This window comes from Idiotropiscis lumnitzeri, chromosome 2 (assembly GCF_059441095.1).
Source record: "Idiotropiscis lumnitzeri isolate Australia: NSW breed Sydney's pygmy pipehorse chromosome 2, RoL_Ilum_1.0, whole genome shotgun sequence".
NCBI lineage: Eukaryota > Metazoa > Chordata > Actinopteri > Syngnathiformes > Syngnathidae > Idiotropiscis > Idiotropiscis lumnitzeri.
The window spans coordinates 31,709,442-31,726,063 of record NC_142392.1 but is presented as its reverse complement, the minus strand read 5'-3'; the positions used below and the strand labels follow the sequence as shown (position 1 = coordinate 31,726,063).

General features: G+C 40.7%; 3 protein-coding genes across 3 annotated transcripts in view; all 3 read left to right on the top strand.

Moving 5' to 3' along the window:
* The window catches only part of LOC148342311 (uncharacterized), a 230,972-nt gene that overhangs the window by 119,699 nt on the left and 94,651 nt on the right, over window positions 1-16,622 (top strand). The gene's annotated exons all lie outside the window — the stretch shown is intronic.
* LOC148342312 (uncharacterized) overlaps window positions 1-16,622 on the top strand; it is a 139,461-nt gene that overhangs the window by 46,367 nt on the left and 76,472 nt on the right. The window lies entirely within an intron of this gene.
* On the top strand, window positions 204-3,478 carry LOC148342314 (uncharacterized). The gene is made up of 2 exons (XM_088285957.1): window positions 204-327; window positions 1,777-3,478. The coding sequence occupies exons 1-2, from the start codon at window positions 204-206 to the stop codon at window positions 3,423-3,425; spliced, it is 1,773 nt and encodes a 590-aa protein (XP_088142083.1). The 3' UTR covers window positions 3,426-3,478.

Below are 16,622 nucleotides of genomic sequence, written 5' to 3'. Positions count from 1 at the left end.
CTCACAGGATGTCCGTTGATATTCTAAAGGACTACGACATAATTCATTAAGTCTTTGTGTCCCAATAACCTCATCTTCGCTCGTTGATCCTTTTCGGCGTAGTTAGCTTAGCTTGTTAGCTAGCTAGCCGCTAACGAAAAGAGGCACATGACTCATCGCCAAGCAGAGGTCAAGTGCGGATTTTTGGGAATTATCATTTGAAAATGTGTGAAAAATCTACACCCCAGTACAAAGAGGAACTTTGTGGAATAAAAGAAGAGAACGAGCAACATCTTCAACTGCTGGGCGAAGTTTGCAACCAGCCTCGTGTTGTGCTACACGAAGCAGGTTTGTCCACGTTTTACTCTCATTTGCTTTGTCAAGAACGACTTTCTATCGTTAAAAATATGCATCACAACATTAAGTTGTTTGGGGACATGCGTTCACGGTTATTGCCATTTTATTTTTAAATGTTGCCTTTTACTTGTCGGTTTGCTGAACATTTGTTTATGCCAAATGAAATCAGTGCAGAAAATAAATGCCAAAGAATAAGTAATATTGGGGGGTGAACTCCATGTTTTTCCCAGTATAAAATTTGAACTCATTTAACATTTTACATTTTCTGGTTTTTATATCTTGTTCAAGCAATTCCTTACGGAAGGAATTCTGCCCGACTCTAAAAAATGTGCACACTGCGGCGATAACATCAATGGCGGTTGATCAATTTTAGTGGATAAAACACAAAATATTAAGTTTTTAAAAAAATAAATCAAGTACGTATTGGTCTTATTTATGTATTTATTAACTTTGTACTGGCTTCGTCGGGTGAGAGTCAATGAACCTCCGGTGGCTCTGCACTGTTTTGTGCATATGTGCGTAGTTTCACCCCATCCAATCATTTAAAATACATTGAATCCATCCATCCAGGGTTGCACGGTTCTCATCAGTGAACAAGCACATGCTGCAAGGAATGCAGCTGCATCTTTGTCTTACTATGGTCTCAAAAAGGCTGAAACTCACAACCCCCTTTTCTACCAACAAGTCCAGGAACATTTAGTTCCTGGTAATAAAGTTCCTGTGGCTCAGGTGGTTTGCATCTCCCCCACAACTCGTAGTTCCTGGTAATTTATCCAAATGACAATTATGATGTATTAGTGGGAGGTCTTGTGTTACTTTGTTACTCATTACTGACACCTTATGGCTGTTAAGCATCATTTAAAAAAACAAACAAACGTAAATCATGCAATAAATAGCCACTCTGATTCCAGGGCCCCTTTAATTCTTTTCGGGATCCAGATTATAATGGAAGCAAAAAGTACCCACGATGAGACTATCTCTAAATGCAAAATGAAATTATTGTAAACATATTTCACTTGAACGATTCCTATTTTATCAATGACATTATGTTGCGATGTCCCCCAGTGGTCTGCATCAATATGTTAGGGTCCCACAACAGGTGTTCCATCAGACGCACACGATAGCCTGTGTGTGCTAACTTCAGCTCGCTTCCAGAAACGTCTGTGACTATGTCCGGAATGAAATCCGGCATCAGCCGCAACGTGCTTCCTTTTTAAATGCCCGTTTATCACTGTTGTGCGGCTAACGGGAGGCTTACATCGTAGGACGTAATTTTGTGAAATGTCCCCATGGTCCGGTCAAAGTTGGGGTCGCACGCATTGCTCCGTGTGTGGCAGGCACAAGTCAAGGTATCACGGTAGAAATAATATAAGACAAAGTCGCCGCATGAGCTTTGACTTGTCAAAACCAAATGTGTGTTTGTCTTTTTGTGTCCTGCAGACGTCAGACAAAATGATCTCTGTTCTTTGAAAGAGGAGCCAGACTTGACTCACATCAAAAAGGAGGAGGAGGAGATCAACAAGTCACCAGTGAACGTTGTCCCTATAAAGACTGAAGATGAAAACGAGGATGAGAGTGAGGACAACAGAGGGGCGGAGCCTACAAGCAGCAGTTCAAGTCGTCACGTGACAAAAGAAGTTGATGAAGACCACTGGGGGCCATCACGAGCACATCATGAGGACACATTATCAGACGCTCATGACGACGATGATGATGATAATGGGCAAGCTAAAGGTGAAAGGGCATGTCACACTGACTCATTAACTTCAAAGCTGTCTTTAAAAGGGCACAGAAAAACACACTGTGGTGAAAAACCTTTTTCCTGCTCGGTTTGTGGCAAAAGCTTCTCTCGGAAGTCTCATTTAGTTAGGCACACAAGAACGCACAGTGGAGAAAAACCTTTTTCTTGCTCAGTTTGTGGGAAATGCTTCTCTCGAAAGTTTGATTTAACAATCCACACAAGAATTCACAGTGGAGAAAAACCTTTTTCCTGCTCAGTTTGTGGAAAATGCTTCTCTCGAAAGTTTGATTTCACAATCCACACAAGAATGCACAGTGGAGAAAAACCTTTTTCCTGCTCGGTTTGTGGCAAAAGCTTCTCTGTAAAGTCACATTTAACAAGGCACACAAGAACGCACAGTGGAGAAAAACATTTTTCCTGCTCAGTTTGCGGAAAAGGTTTCTCTGACAAGTCTAATTTCACAAGCCACAGAAGAACACACAGTGGTGAAAAACCTTTTACTTGCTCGGTTTGTGGCAAAAGCTTCCTGCGTAAGTCGCATTTAACAATCCACGCAAGAACACACACTGGTGAAAAACCTTTTACTTGCTCGGTTTGTGGCAAAAGCTTCCTGCGTAAGTCGCATTTAACAATCCACGCAAGAACACACACTGGAGAAAAACCTTTTTCCTGCTCAGTTTGTGGAAAATGCTTCTCTCAAAAGGCAAGGTTCATAGCACACAAAAGAATACACAGTGGAGGAAAACCATTTTCTTGCTCGGTTTGTGGCAAAAGCTTCCTGCATAAGTCAACGTTTACAATCCACACAAGAACACACACTGGAGAAAAGCCTTTTTCCTGCTCAGTTTGTGGCAAAAGCTTTTCTCTAAAGTTCCGATTAACAGAGCATGCAAGAACACACACTGAAGAACCTCTTTCTTGCTCATTTTATGGTAAAATCTTCCCCCATAAGTCACATTTAACAGAACACACAAGAACACACAGTGGTGAAAGTCCTTTTTCCTGCTCAGTTTGCGGAAAAAGTTTCTCTCAAAAGGCAAGTTTAACAAGACACACAAGAACTCACAGTGGAGAAAAACCTTTTTCCTGCTCAGTTTGTGGAAAATGCTTCTCTGAAAAGTCAACGTTCACAAGACACACAAGAACACACAGTGGAGAAAAACCTTTTTCCTGCTCAGTATGTGGAAAATGCTTCTCTGAAAAGTCACATTTACGAAGTCACACAAGAACACACAGTGGAGATAAGCCATTCAGTTGCAGCGTTTGTGCTAAAAAATTCACCACTAAACAGCAGGCTGAGAGACACGATTGTGATGGCGAGAATATAGGGCTGGGCAATATGACCTAAAATCAATATTGCAATAAAATGATCAATTTTACCTCAATAACGATGAATCACGACAAATTTCCGTCCATGGACCAAAATCAAAATAAATGCAGGAAATACATAATAACTGTTTTCTTTATTGACCAAGTGGTACACATTACTTTCAATGGAAAATAAAAGTACAAAAATCATGTGTATAAACATTCCAAATAGCTTGCTTTGCATGATTTGAACAATGTCACAAAGAACAGGTGAAAAAGGGTACCTCTCACAAAATCTTTTTCTGCAAATAGATTGTGCCAAGATGCTGTAATGCCATGTGCAAAGGCGCTAGTCGCCTGTCAACAAAATGCTAAATAAAATGAAGAAAAAAAAAGTCAATGGAATGCCAATGCCAAATAAAAAAAGTGTACTTCATCAGGAAAATGCGCCGTCTCGAGTACTCTGGTGCGCAGTTGCCACTTGTCGTCAATGTCATGCACAGTCGGGCTCAAACAGGGGTCCATGTCGCGTCTCGACCACAAGTCGGATGAGGATGCAAAATGCTTGTCATGTCTGCGCTCCTGTCCCGATGTTGTCCATATTGGGAAGTGCGGTTTGCGACAAATATTTTCGTACCTCTTGTCGACAACTTTCATGAGGCGTTTAAATCCTGTGCGCTCCACTGTAACTAGAGCAGCTTTAGCTTTCGAGCTATGTGCTCGGCCATCGCGTCCACCACTGAGACGTTCTCTCGTATGGTGTCGCCTCCGTTATGGGCTGTTGTCACTTGTCCAACCTTGCTTCTCACTTTGAACTTTTAGCGTAAGCTCCAAGTCAACAGCATGGTTGTGTTGTGGGTGGTGAAAAAGAAAAGGTTGGACGCGCTGTTTCGGATGCTTACGACGCACTTTGTAGTTTGTGTTCTTTTGCTCAAACATCGTCTTTGTGGAACCCAAAACATTTCCAAACGACAGATGTCCAATTTCTTTTCGGGACAAGCGCGACAGGAACAACTTCAACTAACGTTACTTCGCGTGTCAGCCGCTTCTGGATTTGAATCGCCAGCAACGACCAACCGGGTCGTCAGTTTTCTTTCTAGTTCAGCTGGGTGGAGTCACGTGACTAAAAATACTTTTTTTTTTTTTTTTTAAACACTGAATTTTCCGACATGGCAAAATGATTGTATAAAATTTCAGGAACAGTAAATTTTCGGTTTATCGTCCAGCCTTACGAGAATAGCAGCGATCCTTGAAGCTTAAAAAAAAGGACAAAAAATACCTGAAGGAACCGACTCTTTGTGGTAAGATGTAAATGTGATTTTGAATAAAATATGATAAATTTAATTTTGCTAACTTTTTTATTGACATTAAGCCAATGTGATCAGTGCCAGAATAACCTATATGTCTGAGTGATGATTATTTTTTTGGTGATTTTACATCAAGATGTAAATAAAATTAATTGCCTTTGCCGAGAACATTTGTTAACGTTATGCTTTTCAGTTGTCTTTTTAAACGTACTTAATGGAAAAGGTGTGAGAAGAAACTGTGCTTATGAAATTGCTGCCTTCCACAATCATCAATAAAATCACTTGTTCCACTTGCTCAACTGGCCTTCATTACGCTGTGTGAAAAGGTGAAAAACAGATCTAGAAGTTGAACTATAAAAAGAACCAGAAAGAGAAACGCAAATAGTCTCAGTTTCTCTCAATGGCTTTAGTATGTCAGGAGTTGGCAACTTGATGGCGACTGGAGTCAACGCTGGTTGTCACCACGGACGAGATGATTCGCATCACGCTGTTCGTTGCTGCTGCTGTCTTAATTGAACACTGGAGGTCACCTGCCAGCATCCCTGAATTTCACCGGCGGATATTCATCATAATTCATATTATTCATATTCAGCGGATAATCTGACCCCAGATTGTTGTAGAATTTTCAGCAGTAAGGGAAGATCAATGAGATAGTCTGGAAAATAAATTGTCTTTTGAGTCAGTCTGCAGAGTGATCTTAGTGGGAGAAGTGCGTGGGAAGATACTGACGCACACAGGAAGATGAAGATTTATTTGACAGGAACTGTGTAATCTTAAAACAAAAATATATTTTTTCTGCATTGAGCCCACTTATCAGTCAAGGTCGTGTTGTTTTGGCTTCACAAAGAATCCTCGAGTACAAGAAGCGAAAGGCACTTCCTTCAAAAGCAGGTGGCCACAATAAATAACAAAAACCTGACTTGCTAAATAATTTTGCATCACATAAGAATTGAACAAAATAGTGACACAAATATTTAAAAAGTAACAACAGTAGCGATTAAACATTGAATACTAAATTATTACTAAAACAGTTCAATGAATCTTGACATAAATAATCACCGTAGTTTAATGAATACTGAAATGAATAATGAAATATTTAAGTTAGTTAAGTTATAAACACTGAAATCATTTTTTAAGACTCTAACATTTAGAGAATAAAACAGTGACGTATTTTAATTTAAAATTCGCAACCACGTCGCTGGCGAAAAACCCTGTAAAAAGGCAAATATGTTGACAAAGTTTCATTTTATCATGTCAACTGTTAATAATAGAGAAATACATTTGGAATACTATCCAACCAACAACATGGTGTCAGATGTGAAAACAAAACCAGCAACAAAAATAAAATTCAATACATCTCTCAAGTTCATATTTGGGAACTAAAATGTTTGGTCATGTGCATCTTAGGTTTTTCTCTATGTTTAAAAGAAGATAAGGATGATTTGCATCGCAAATGGCGACATCTGTCGGTGAGTTGGTGACAGTGCTCCACACAGCCAGCAGCCAATCATATCACAGCGGGGTGTGTCCTGTTCTTCCGCTTTCGTGACGAACAGACTGCCATTTTCTCGAAGGAAAAAAACGACGCCATCTTTCATTCGTCTCGTCGAACAAAGAGAAGCACGCGAGTTATCGCCAAGCAGAGATCAAGTGCGGATTTGTTGAGATTGGCGTTTGAAAATGTGTGCAAGAACGACACCCAAGTACAAAGTGGAACTTTGTGGAATAAAAGAAGAGAACGAAGCAGGTTTGTACACGTTTTACTCTCATTTGCTTTGTAAAGAACGACTTTCTATCGTTAAAAATATGCATCACAACATCAAGTTGTTTGGGGAAATGCGTTCGAGGGTATTGCCGTTTTATTTTTAATTCTTGCCTTTTACTTGCCGGTTTGCTGAACATTTGTTTATGCTAAATGAAATCAGTGCAGAAAATAAATGCCAAAGAAAAAACAATAGTGGGGGTAAACTCCGTGTTTTTTCCCTAGTATAAAATTTGAACTGATTATTTAACATTTTACATATTCCGGTTTTTAAATGGTGTGAAAGAAATTAAGTTTGTCATGTCATCATGTTTCAAAACTATGCTGACAGATGTAGTGTATTTGTATATCCACTGTTGGAGTTTAGCCACCGAGAAAATGAGAAACATTTAGTAAATGAATCTTAAAAGCCAAACTTACTCCAATGCGTGTTCGTTTTTTGTACTCAAGAACAATAGGGTCAAATAAAGACTCAACAACAACTGATTACAGTTGCGATATTTTAGTTTCTTCGATTTCTGGAGTTCAGGAAATAGTACAAATACAGATATCTTGGCGGCTTTTTCTTAATCTGACGAGAAACTGTACTCATCTTGAGTACAATCGAAAAATGGCGCCCTGATCTCAGCCCAGCCTCACATTTTATAGGTTTTCTATGTCAAGGGTCATGTAGGTTGAATCGGTCGTCCTTGCTCCTTCCCCCGGCCCGGCCCACGTTCCAGGTCCAAGGCTGACCCTCTCAGGCAGGCGGCAGTCTCTCCGTCTCTCCTGCTCACATTCCCCTGTAATCTCGTCAGTGTACAGATTGTGTGGTGTATGTTTTCACAGATCAAATTATGTATTTTTGGTGTTCCTGATCGCGTCCCTGTGTCGTCCTCCCCGGCCCAACTTGATATGTTTGAATCTTCGATGGCCTATGTGGAGAATGTGTTTAGTCGTATTTGTCCATGTAGTGCTATCTGGTTTGTCATCAGTTTGACCTGAGCCGACTGAATCTGTTCTGAATGAGAGTGTGGGTCGTGAAAATACTATGTGTGCAAGTTTGAGGTCTTACATTTCAACTAAGTCATATAAATTTAGCATATGAATGCATCAGTAAACACCATGACTACAATCCCAGTCAATCTTATCGATGCACTGTACTTCTACTTTCATTTGATAAATGCTTTTTGTTTATCAATGTTGGACATATTCAGTAAATATGAACCTGCTAAATTAAATAATTGACCTTCTGTCCCGTAAGTGTTTAAAATAATGCCAGCAATCGTAATACAATCCTTCAATATTCATGTCCGGTGTGGCCATTCCCTATAAGAAGGGAAGGCCGGAGAGAGGGGACACCTTTCCCTTTTTTCTTTTTGGGGAGACTTCTTTTGACATCAGCATGTGACGAGAATAAAATCTCTTTCTAACCAAAATGGCTGTGTCAGAGAATTTTTTTCCATCACCAATTCTGTCATGCTCGGCGACCTGTCGGGAGGGAAGCAGAGCCAGACCCACACATCAACAACAAAATATACCACATTTTTGGCATTTTGCTCCATTGAGGGCCTCAGGGTGCTGGGGCGCAGGCGTTCAACAGCCGGCCGGCTGAACTTCAAGTAAGATGCTTTTACTCACAATGGGTGTTGTGCGCCTGTGTCCAAGCGGTCGGGGCTTTTGGGGTCGTTAAAGAAAGCTTGTGGGTCTGCTGGCTGGTTGGTCATGGAAAATGTCCCTGTGTTAGTTTCAATTATCGTTTAAACAAGAGGCCTCTATAATGATTAAGACATAAAAGATGTGAAAGTAACCGCACTTTTAAAGAACATTAGAAAAAGTATTAAAAAAAAAATTTAATTAAAAAAATTATGATAGGAACTAAGTAAATGGGGACGAGTGTGGGAGAAATGTGCAGAAGATAAAGGAAAGAAAGGTCTCGTGCTTAAAGAGATGAGAAATAAGAAGTGTAAAACTATAGCTATAGACAAGATAGTCGTGAATAAGCTCAGTTTGAGCACAGACCCTGGCCAGGGTGTAAATTTTAGCAGGAAAATGATGAGCTGAAAATAGAAATAATGAAGAGAAGCGTGCTTCCACGTATCGTATTGGGCACTTTGTGGCATGGAACACAGTAAGGATCGAGGCCTACCGTTGTGTGGAGAACCTGGGGCTGAGCCGACGGTTTTGCTGGTACGTAGCAAGAGTAATGCATTAAGTCTGGGCCGGTTCGACTCCGCTGTTCAGATACGTACCCTGTGATTACTCGTGTTCTGGTAAAGGCCTCACAAAATCAAAAACCTGGCTACCATCTACTGTGGGACCAGGAAGTCAGGCAGCCCCCACGCAGGAGATAAGGGGTGATAGTTATAAACCAGTGCCAGTCCCTCCTTTGTAGAAAGAAATGCCCCTTCTAAAAGCCAAATGTTATTGCATTAATATTCCGTTTTATCAGTTCAACTAACGCGTGTGCGTCCTAGTGTGCATTGAAAGATGCAGCATAAAAAATATGTTTAAAATTTTGGATAATAACTAAAGCAAAATTAGAATGAGAAAGATAATTGGCTACATAATCATTGGGGTGAAATTAATCTTCATTGCAAGAAGCGGTGATTTAAATAGAGAAATCTAAGATAAAAGAATGAATGCATGTTCCGTGGAATGTGATTTGTCAACACGGAAAAACCCTGAGTGATGAAAACGTTAACACTGAAAAAAGATACAATTTTGTTGAAAAAGAACATGCAAGGTGAAAGGTCATGCAAAATGAAAAAAAAAAACATCTAATGTTCCATACTTCTGTTTGGCGACGGATGTACAAGGGTAATTCAATTAATGAAACGACATTTTGAGATGGAAATGACAGGAATATGATGAATTATCATGTTGTGATGGATTAAATTAGATTATGAATTAAATCAGAAATTTTTAGTCTGCGGATAATCCACTTCAAATTATACTGACTCATTGGTTGAGGAAAACGGGGTTATATTAGTTCAGTGGTTCTCAATTATTTCCTGTCACGCCCCCCCTACCAAGAAGAAAATAAATTCGCGCCCCCCCACTACAGTTTTTTTACATTTCGTACTCATGTACATGTTCTTTGTATATTAATGTTGGATTGTCAATAAAATATCCCTTAACAAAGCTAAATTGATTAAAAAAAATATCATTTTGAGAACGACTATTGTGAGGATCTCGAAACTCAGCACTCTGTGGTGCGAATATTGATGGGATGATAAATATTTCCTATACGTTTTTGTTTAGTTTTTTTTAACTTTATTAACATGAACAAACCAAACAGTTGCAATACAACATTTCTGTTCATAGCTGCTGGCTCTCCGCCCGAACGCGGTTTGAGTCAGACTTCTTTTCAAAGTTGAGCGTCCATCGAAGCAATTCATTTTAGCGATTAGCGCGCTTAGCGCCGCCTTGCTCGCTCAGCTGCAGCGCAAGATAGCTTGGCGGGGGGCTTTTAAGGAGCAGCGAAAGAAATCACTTCCGGGTCAACGAGCGACGGGGCGACGCTTTTTTTTTTTTGTTAATCAGTACTGCGTGAATTCGGGGCACAAACAGCTTTGACAAGCTCAAACTCGCGTTGTCTGAGATCGCCTTTTTCGGTCCCAAAACCATGCAAAGAATTATGTTCCCCAGGGTCCCACGCGCCCCCCCCAGCATCGCACCGCGCGCCGAATCACTGGTGTAGCACAACACGAGGCTGCTTGCAAATTTCGCCCAGCAGTTGAAGATGTTGCTCGTTCTCTTCTTTTATTCCAGAAAGTTCCTCTTCGTACTTGGGTGTCGTTCAAGCACACATTTTCAAACGCCAATCCCAACAAATCCGCACTTGATCTCTACTTGGCGATAACTCGTGTGCTTCAATTTGTTCGACGAGACGAATGAAAGATGGCATAGTTTTTTAGAGCAGCGCTGAACGGATTTCCTGCGTGAAAACTGCAGTTTGTTCTGCACTAAAGCGGAAGAATAGGACACACTCCGCTGTGATATGATTGGCTGCTGGCTATGTGGCGCACTGTCATCAACCCACGCGCCCCCCTCAGCATCGCACCGCGCCCCACTATTTGAGAATCACTGTATTAGTTAGTTAAAAAAGAATAGCTAAATTATAGTTGAGATGTTGATGGGGATTGAATATGAATCATAAACAGAAGACAAAACCAATTGGCATCGGCATTTGTAAGATATGATGAGGGATTAAGTTTGTGAGCTCTTATGGGAGACGGGGGGAGACGCGAATGGATTGAAGCTTCCGCCAGTGACCCGTCCAATAGTGTCACCACCACACAGCTGTGCCGGGTGGCCGTCCTCGAGGACGTGCGCCTCCCAGTTACTGACATCATGCTAAACAGTCCGTCAATGAGAAACTGCTAATCAGTATGAGTAGAATCCCCGTTTCTGCATCGATGAAAGAAAATATTGTATTGGATGTAGAAAAAGAATTGTTACAGTTGCGGGTTCAGGGGGCCAAGAGTGCTAATTCACCGGGAAAGGAAAAATGATTTTGGGGGGAAAAAAATCAAATAAAACCGGGGGTAAGCAGCTAATGCAGCAGCCGACGCATGCAGCTCCCATTGCGTCTGCTCTTTCCATTTCCGTTGCTCCTGGGCCAGGTTCTGGTGACGCAGTGCCACAGCAGGCTTGTTGTCCGCACCTGCCGGTCAACAAGGTCACGTAACAGAAGAAGGGGTGGTTATAGACATGGGTTGTGAGTGGGACGTTCTTTTGCTGTGGGGTCACTGGGTGATGAGCGGTCCAAACCGAGCCACTTCCTGAAATGTACCATCCTGTGGTCCAGCGCCATGCCAGTCACAAAGAGCTCCACTAGCACGGGGCGCCATCGCTACCCCCTCTTCTGACAACGCTTCTATGGCTTCCAAACGCACAGTTGATGCCTCAACCCGATTGGGACCCCATTCCACGATAGGGGTGCCCGCGGAGCCTCAGCATTCAAGGACCGGCAGGTCTTGGCATTCCGGTGACGATTGATGGACAACAGTTTTTGATGGTGGAACAAGATATTCCACGCTTTGCAAGTTCCTTCTGCATATCCCAGTGAGCAAAAATACTGTCACCCTTGTGGGACTCTTGAGATTGGCCGAGTCACTGCCATGGTCCGAACCCGCATCTGTGAAACACTGGAATTCGAGTGGGACTGAATTTCCAGAAGGGACTGAATTTGACTGTGCACATCCGGCGGGGGAAGCATATGTTGTCCTCCGTTCCAGTCGACTGGGCAGCTCTGAGACCAGGGTCTCCATCCTCCCGCAGCTGGTACGTCCTGTTCCTGCTCTGGTCTGCGCGGTGCAGCCGCCTCCACCCATTCAAACTACCAATTGGTCCCAAATCTTCCCCAAAACAAACAAAGCGCCTTGTAAGTCGACGCGCCCATTATATGGACAAAGTATCACTCGCGACCATCAACCCTTTTACTCATTGGGCTGTTCGGAGTGCATTTTAGCACACCCTGCTGGACAAAGTGTGAGTCGTCTATGCTTCAATTTGACCATGACTATACATTATTTGACCATGGTGTTTGGGTGATGGTGAAGGAGAAAGCTGGACAAAAGGGCAGCTGTCCACAATGTTGTAGTCTGTCTTATCATTTATGTTATTGCAAGCAAGAAACGTCTCAGATTTAGACAACAGACAAAAAGCCCAAATCACAACATCAAATCTCTCTAAACAGCCATGTGATTTGGCTGAGTCTGAGTGGCTCCCAGAAGGCATTGCTCTAATGGCTCCCAAGAAGCCATTGCTATATTCATTTTGTGTTATTTTTATTTCTTTTGGGTATATTGATGGAATGAGAGATACATGGTTTGTGTTAATCTTATTTCTTTGTTTCACTGTTTGCTTGTATGCTGTTTTTTTTTGTTGTTGTTTTGATTTGAAACCGTGACTCTAAGGAGTGTGGTGACCAGTGAAGTGCCTCCCCTGACGTTGTCTAGTATAGACTATTGCCAAGACACCGATTATTGGTTAGAGTCATTGTTAATAACATTGATTCCCAAAGGTTTCATGGCATCTGTCATTGAAATGGGGCAATTCCTTATGGTGTTGAGTCTAAGTGAGATGCCATTGGCTAACTAGCAGCCGAACTGTAGCTGAGCTAATAGCCGAACTGCAGCTGAGCTTATAGCAGCCTAGCTAGCTCCTTGTAAGGCGGCACGCCCAGTATGTGCTTCGAAGACAGAAATAGCACCCTCAACAGGTGTTGCGCCCTTTAAGGCAGCGCGTCCTATGGGGGTTGCACGGATCTCATCAGTGAACAAACGCATGCTGCAAGGAATGTATCTGCATCTTTGGCTTACTATGGGCTTTAAAAGGGAGAACGTCACAATGCCCTTTTCTACCAACAAGCCCAGGAACATTTAGTTTGTGGTAATAAAGTTCCTGTGGCCCAGGTGGTTTGCATCTCCCCCGAAACTCATAGTTCCTGGTAATTTTTGCAAATGACAATGATGACGGAACAATGGGAGGTGTTGTGTTACTTTGTTACTCATTACTGACACCCTCTGGCTGTTATACATCATTGCGGTTACAAAATAATTCAGTGAACTCATAATATTTTGGTGTATCTTCGTCAAATTTGAACACATATTGGATAACTTTAAAATATACAGTCATTATTCAAATATGTCAACACGAAAGTCAGAGTCAAAGTGTTGTTGCCCTAATGCTTATGTGTAAGAACTTTTACTCTTCAAACGTAATTTTGTATTTAAATTTATTTCAAAACAGAAGTTTTATAAAATAAAAAGGGTAATGTCGGAACTTACTCGCAGGATAAATGTCATTTTGGGTAAAAAAAAAACGAAACGTAAATCATGCAATAAATAGCGACTCTGATGCCAGGGCCCCTTTAATTGTTTTAGGGATCCAGATTATCATTAAAGCAAAAAGTACCCACGATGAAACTATCTCTAAATGCAAAATGAAATACTTGAAAACGTATTTCGCTTGGATTCCTATTTTATCAATGACATCATGTTGCGATGGCCCCCAGTGGCCCCCCATTAATAAGTTAGGGTCCCACAACAAGTGTTCCATCAGACGCACACAATAGCCTGTGTGTGCTAACTTCCGCTCGCTTCCAGAAACGTCTGTGACTATGTCAGGAATGAAATCGGGCATCAGCCGCAACGTGCTTCCTTTTTAAATGCTCGTTTATCACAGCTGTGCTGCCAAAGGGAGGTTTACATCGAAGGACGTAATTTTGTGAAATGCCCCCATGGTCCGGTCCAAGTTGGGGTCGCACGCATTGCTCCGTGTGCGGCAGGTACAAGTCAAGGTAGTACGGTAGAAACAATATAAGACAAAGTCGCCGCCTGAACTTTGACTTGACCAAACCAAATTTGTCTTTTTGTGTCCTGCAGATGTCAGACAAAATGATCTCTGTTCTGTGAAAGGGGAGCCAGATTTGACTCACATCAAAAAGGAGGAGGAGGAGGAGATCAACAAGTCACCACTGAACTTTGTCCCTATAAAGACTGAAGATGAAGACAAGGATGAGAGTGAGGACAACAGAGGGGCGGAGCCTCCAAGCAGCAGCTCAAGTTATCACGTGACAACAGAAGGTGATGAAGACCAATGGGGAGCATCACAAGTACATAATGAGGACACATTATCAGATGCTCATGACGATGATGATGATACTAATGATGATGATAATGAGCAAACTAAAGGTGAAAGGGCATGTCACACTGACTCATTCACTTCAAAGCTGTCTTTAAAAGGGCACAGAAAAACACACAGCGGTGAAAAACCTTTTTCCTGCTCGGTTTGTGGCAAAAGCTTCTCTCGAAAGTCTCATTTAGTTAGGCACACAAGAACGCACAGTGGAGAAAAACCTATTTCTTGCTCAGTTTGTGGCAAAAGCTTCTCTCAAAAGGCAAATTTAACAAGTCACGCAAGAACACACAGTGGAGAGAAGCCTTTTTCATGCTCAGTTTGTGGCGAAAGCTTCTATCAAAAGTCAAGTTTAAAAAGGCACACAAAAACACACGGTGGTGAAAAACCTTTTTCCTGCTCAGTTTGTGGCAAGAGTTTCTCTCAAAATTCAAGTTTAACATACCACACAAGAACGCACAGTGGAGAAAAACCTTTTTCTTGCTCAGTTTGTGGCAAAAGCTTCTCTGGAAAGTCTCAATTAGTAAGGCACACAAGAACGCACAGTGGAGAAAAACCTTTTTCCTGCTCAGTTTGTGGCAAAAGCTTCTCTCAAAAGTTTGATTTAACAATCCACGCAAGAACACACAGTGGAGAAAAACCTTTTTCCTGCTCAGTTTGTGGCAAGAGTTTCTCTCAAAATTCAGTTTTAACATACCACAAAAGAACACACACTGGAGAAAACCCTTTTTCCTGCTCAGTTTGTGGAAAGAGTTTCTATCGTAAGTCGCTTTTAACGAGCCACACAAGAACACACAGTGTTGAAAACTCTTTTTCCTGCTCAGTTTGTGGAAAATGCTTCTCTCATAAGGGAAATTTAACTAGCCACACAAGAACACACACTGGAGAAAAACCTTTTTCTTGCTCAGTTTGTGGCAAAAGCTTTTCTTTTAAGTCGAGTTAAAAAAATCATGCAATATTACACACTGGAGGAAAACCTTTTTCATGCTCAGTTTGTGGAAAAAGCTTCTCTCGAAAGTCTCTTTTAACAGAACACACAAAAACACACAGTGGAGAAAAACCTTTTTCCTGCTCAGTTTGTTGCAAGAGTTTCTCTCAAAGGTTTGTTTTAATAATTCACACAAGAACACACAGTGGTGAAAAACCTTTTTCCTGCTCAGTTTGTGGAAAATGCTTCTCTCATAAGGGAAATCTAACTAGCCACACAAGAACACACACTGGAGAAAAAACATTTTCCTGCTTGGTTTGTGGTCAAAGCTTTTCCCAAAAGTTAGATTTAACAAATCACACAAGAAAGCACAGTGGTGAAAAACCCTTTTCCTGCTCAGTTTTTGGAAAATGCTTCTCTCATAAGGGAAATTTAACTAGCCACACAAGAACACACACTGGAGACAAGCCATTCAGTTGCAGCGTTTGTGCTAAAAAATTCCTTTCTAAAAACGGTGCTGCGAGACACGATTGTGCTGGTGAGAAAAGCAGCGATCCTTGAAGCTTAAAAAAAAATTAAACAAAAAACTGAAGGAACTGACTCTTCGTAGTACGATGTAAATGTGATTTTGAATAAAATGTGATATATTGAATTTTGCAAAGCTTTTTTATTGACATTAAGCCAATGTGATCATTGTGTCTGAGTGATGATTTGTTTTGGTGTTTACATCAAACGTGTAAATAAAATTAATTGCCTTTGCCTGGAACAACATTTGTTTTAACATTATGCTTTTCAGTTGTTTTTTTAATCGTATTTAATGGAAAAGGTGTGTGAAGAAACTGTGCTTATGAAATCGTTGCCTTCGACAATCATCAATAAAATCACTTGTTCCACTTGCTCAACGGGCCTTCATTACGCTGTGTGACAAGGTGAAAAACATAAGAAGTTGAACGATAAAAAGTACAAGATTGAGAAACGCGAATAGTCTCGGTTTCTCTTTCTAGGTTGAGCTCTATCAAGTGTTTGGGGTTTGTTGCTAAGCAGAATCTCACTACGGAAAGAAACTATCATTTTGTCAATTATACCAAATATTTTTTTTCATGCTTTATTATATTTTTTTATACATTGGATTATTTACATAGTGAAAGAGGAAAATATTAAAATGTAAAATTAGAAACCACATTCAGACTTAATTCAATTAATAAAAATAGAAACATTTTATAAATATTGAACTAATTGAGAAGAGTCCTGATCTTGAAATAAATATTGAATTTTAAAAAATACTAACAAATTAATTCAATAACCTGACCCCGGATGAGCGGCAGAAAATGGCTGGATGGATGGAATAATTTAAATTGCACACATATTCAAAAGAACAAATCTGTTAAGAAATATTCAAGTGTGAAATAAAAAGGTTTAAATTGTTGATAATTTTACATATTAAAATAATTGAATAAATATTGTATTATTACATAAACAAGCTTAAATATAAATTGAAATAAATGAAAAAAAAGTCGTGTATTTTTAAATGGCCTATAGATATGGGAAGTAATTCTCTATGAAACTGTCAAGTTCATATTTGGGAACTAAAATGTTCATGTGCATCTTACGTTT

Coding starts and splice junctions, on each gene's coding strand:
- LOC148342314 (XM_088285957.1), top strand. CDS start 204: ATGTGTGAAAAATCTACACCCCAGTACAAAGAGGAACTTTGTGGAATA. Junction 328..1,776: donor TGTTGTGCTACACGAAGCAG/GTTTGTCCACGT, acceptor TGTGTCCTGCAG/ACGTCAGACAAAATGATCTC.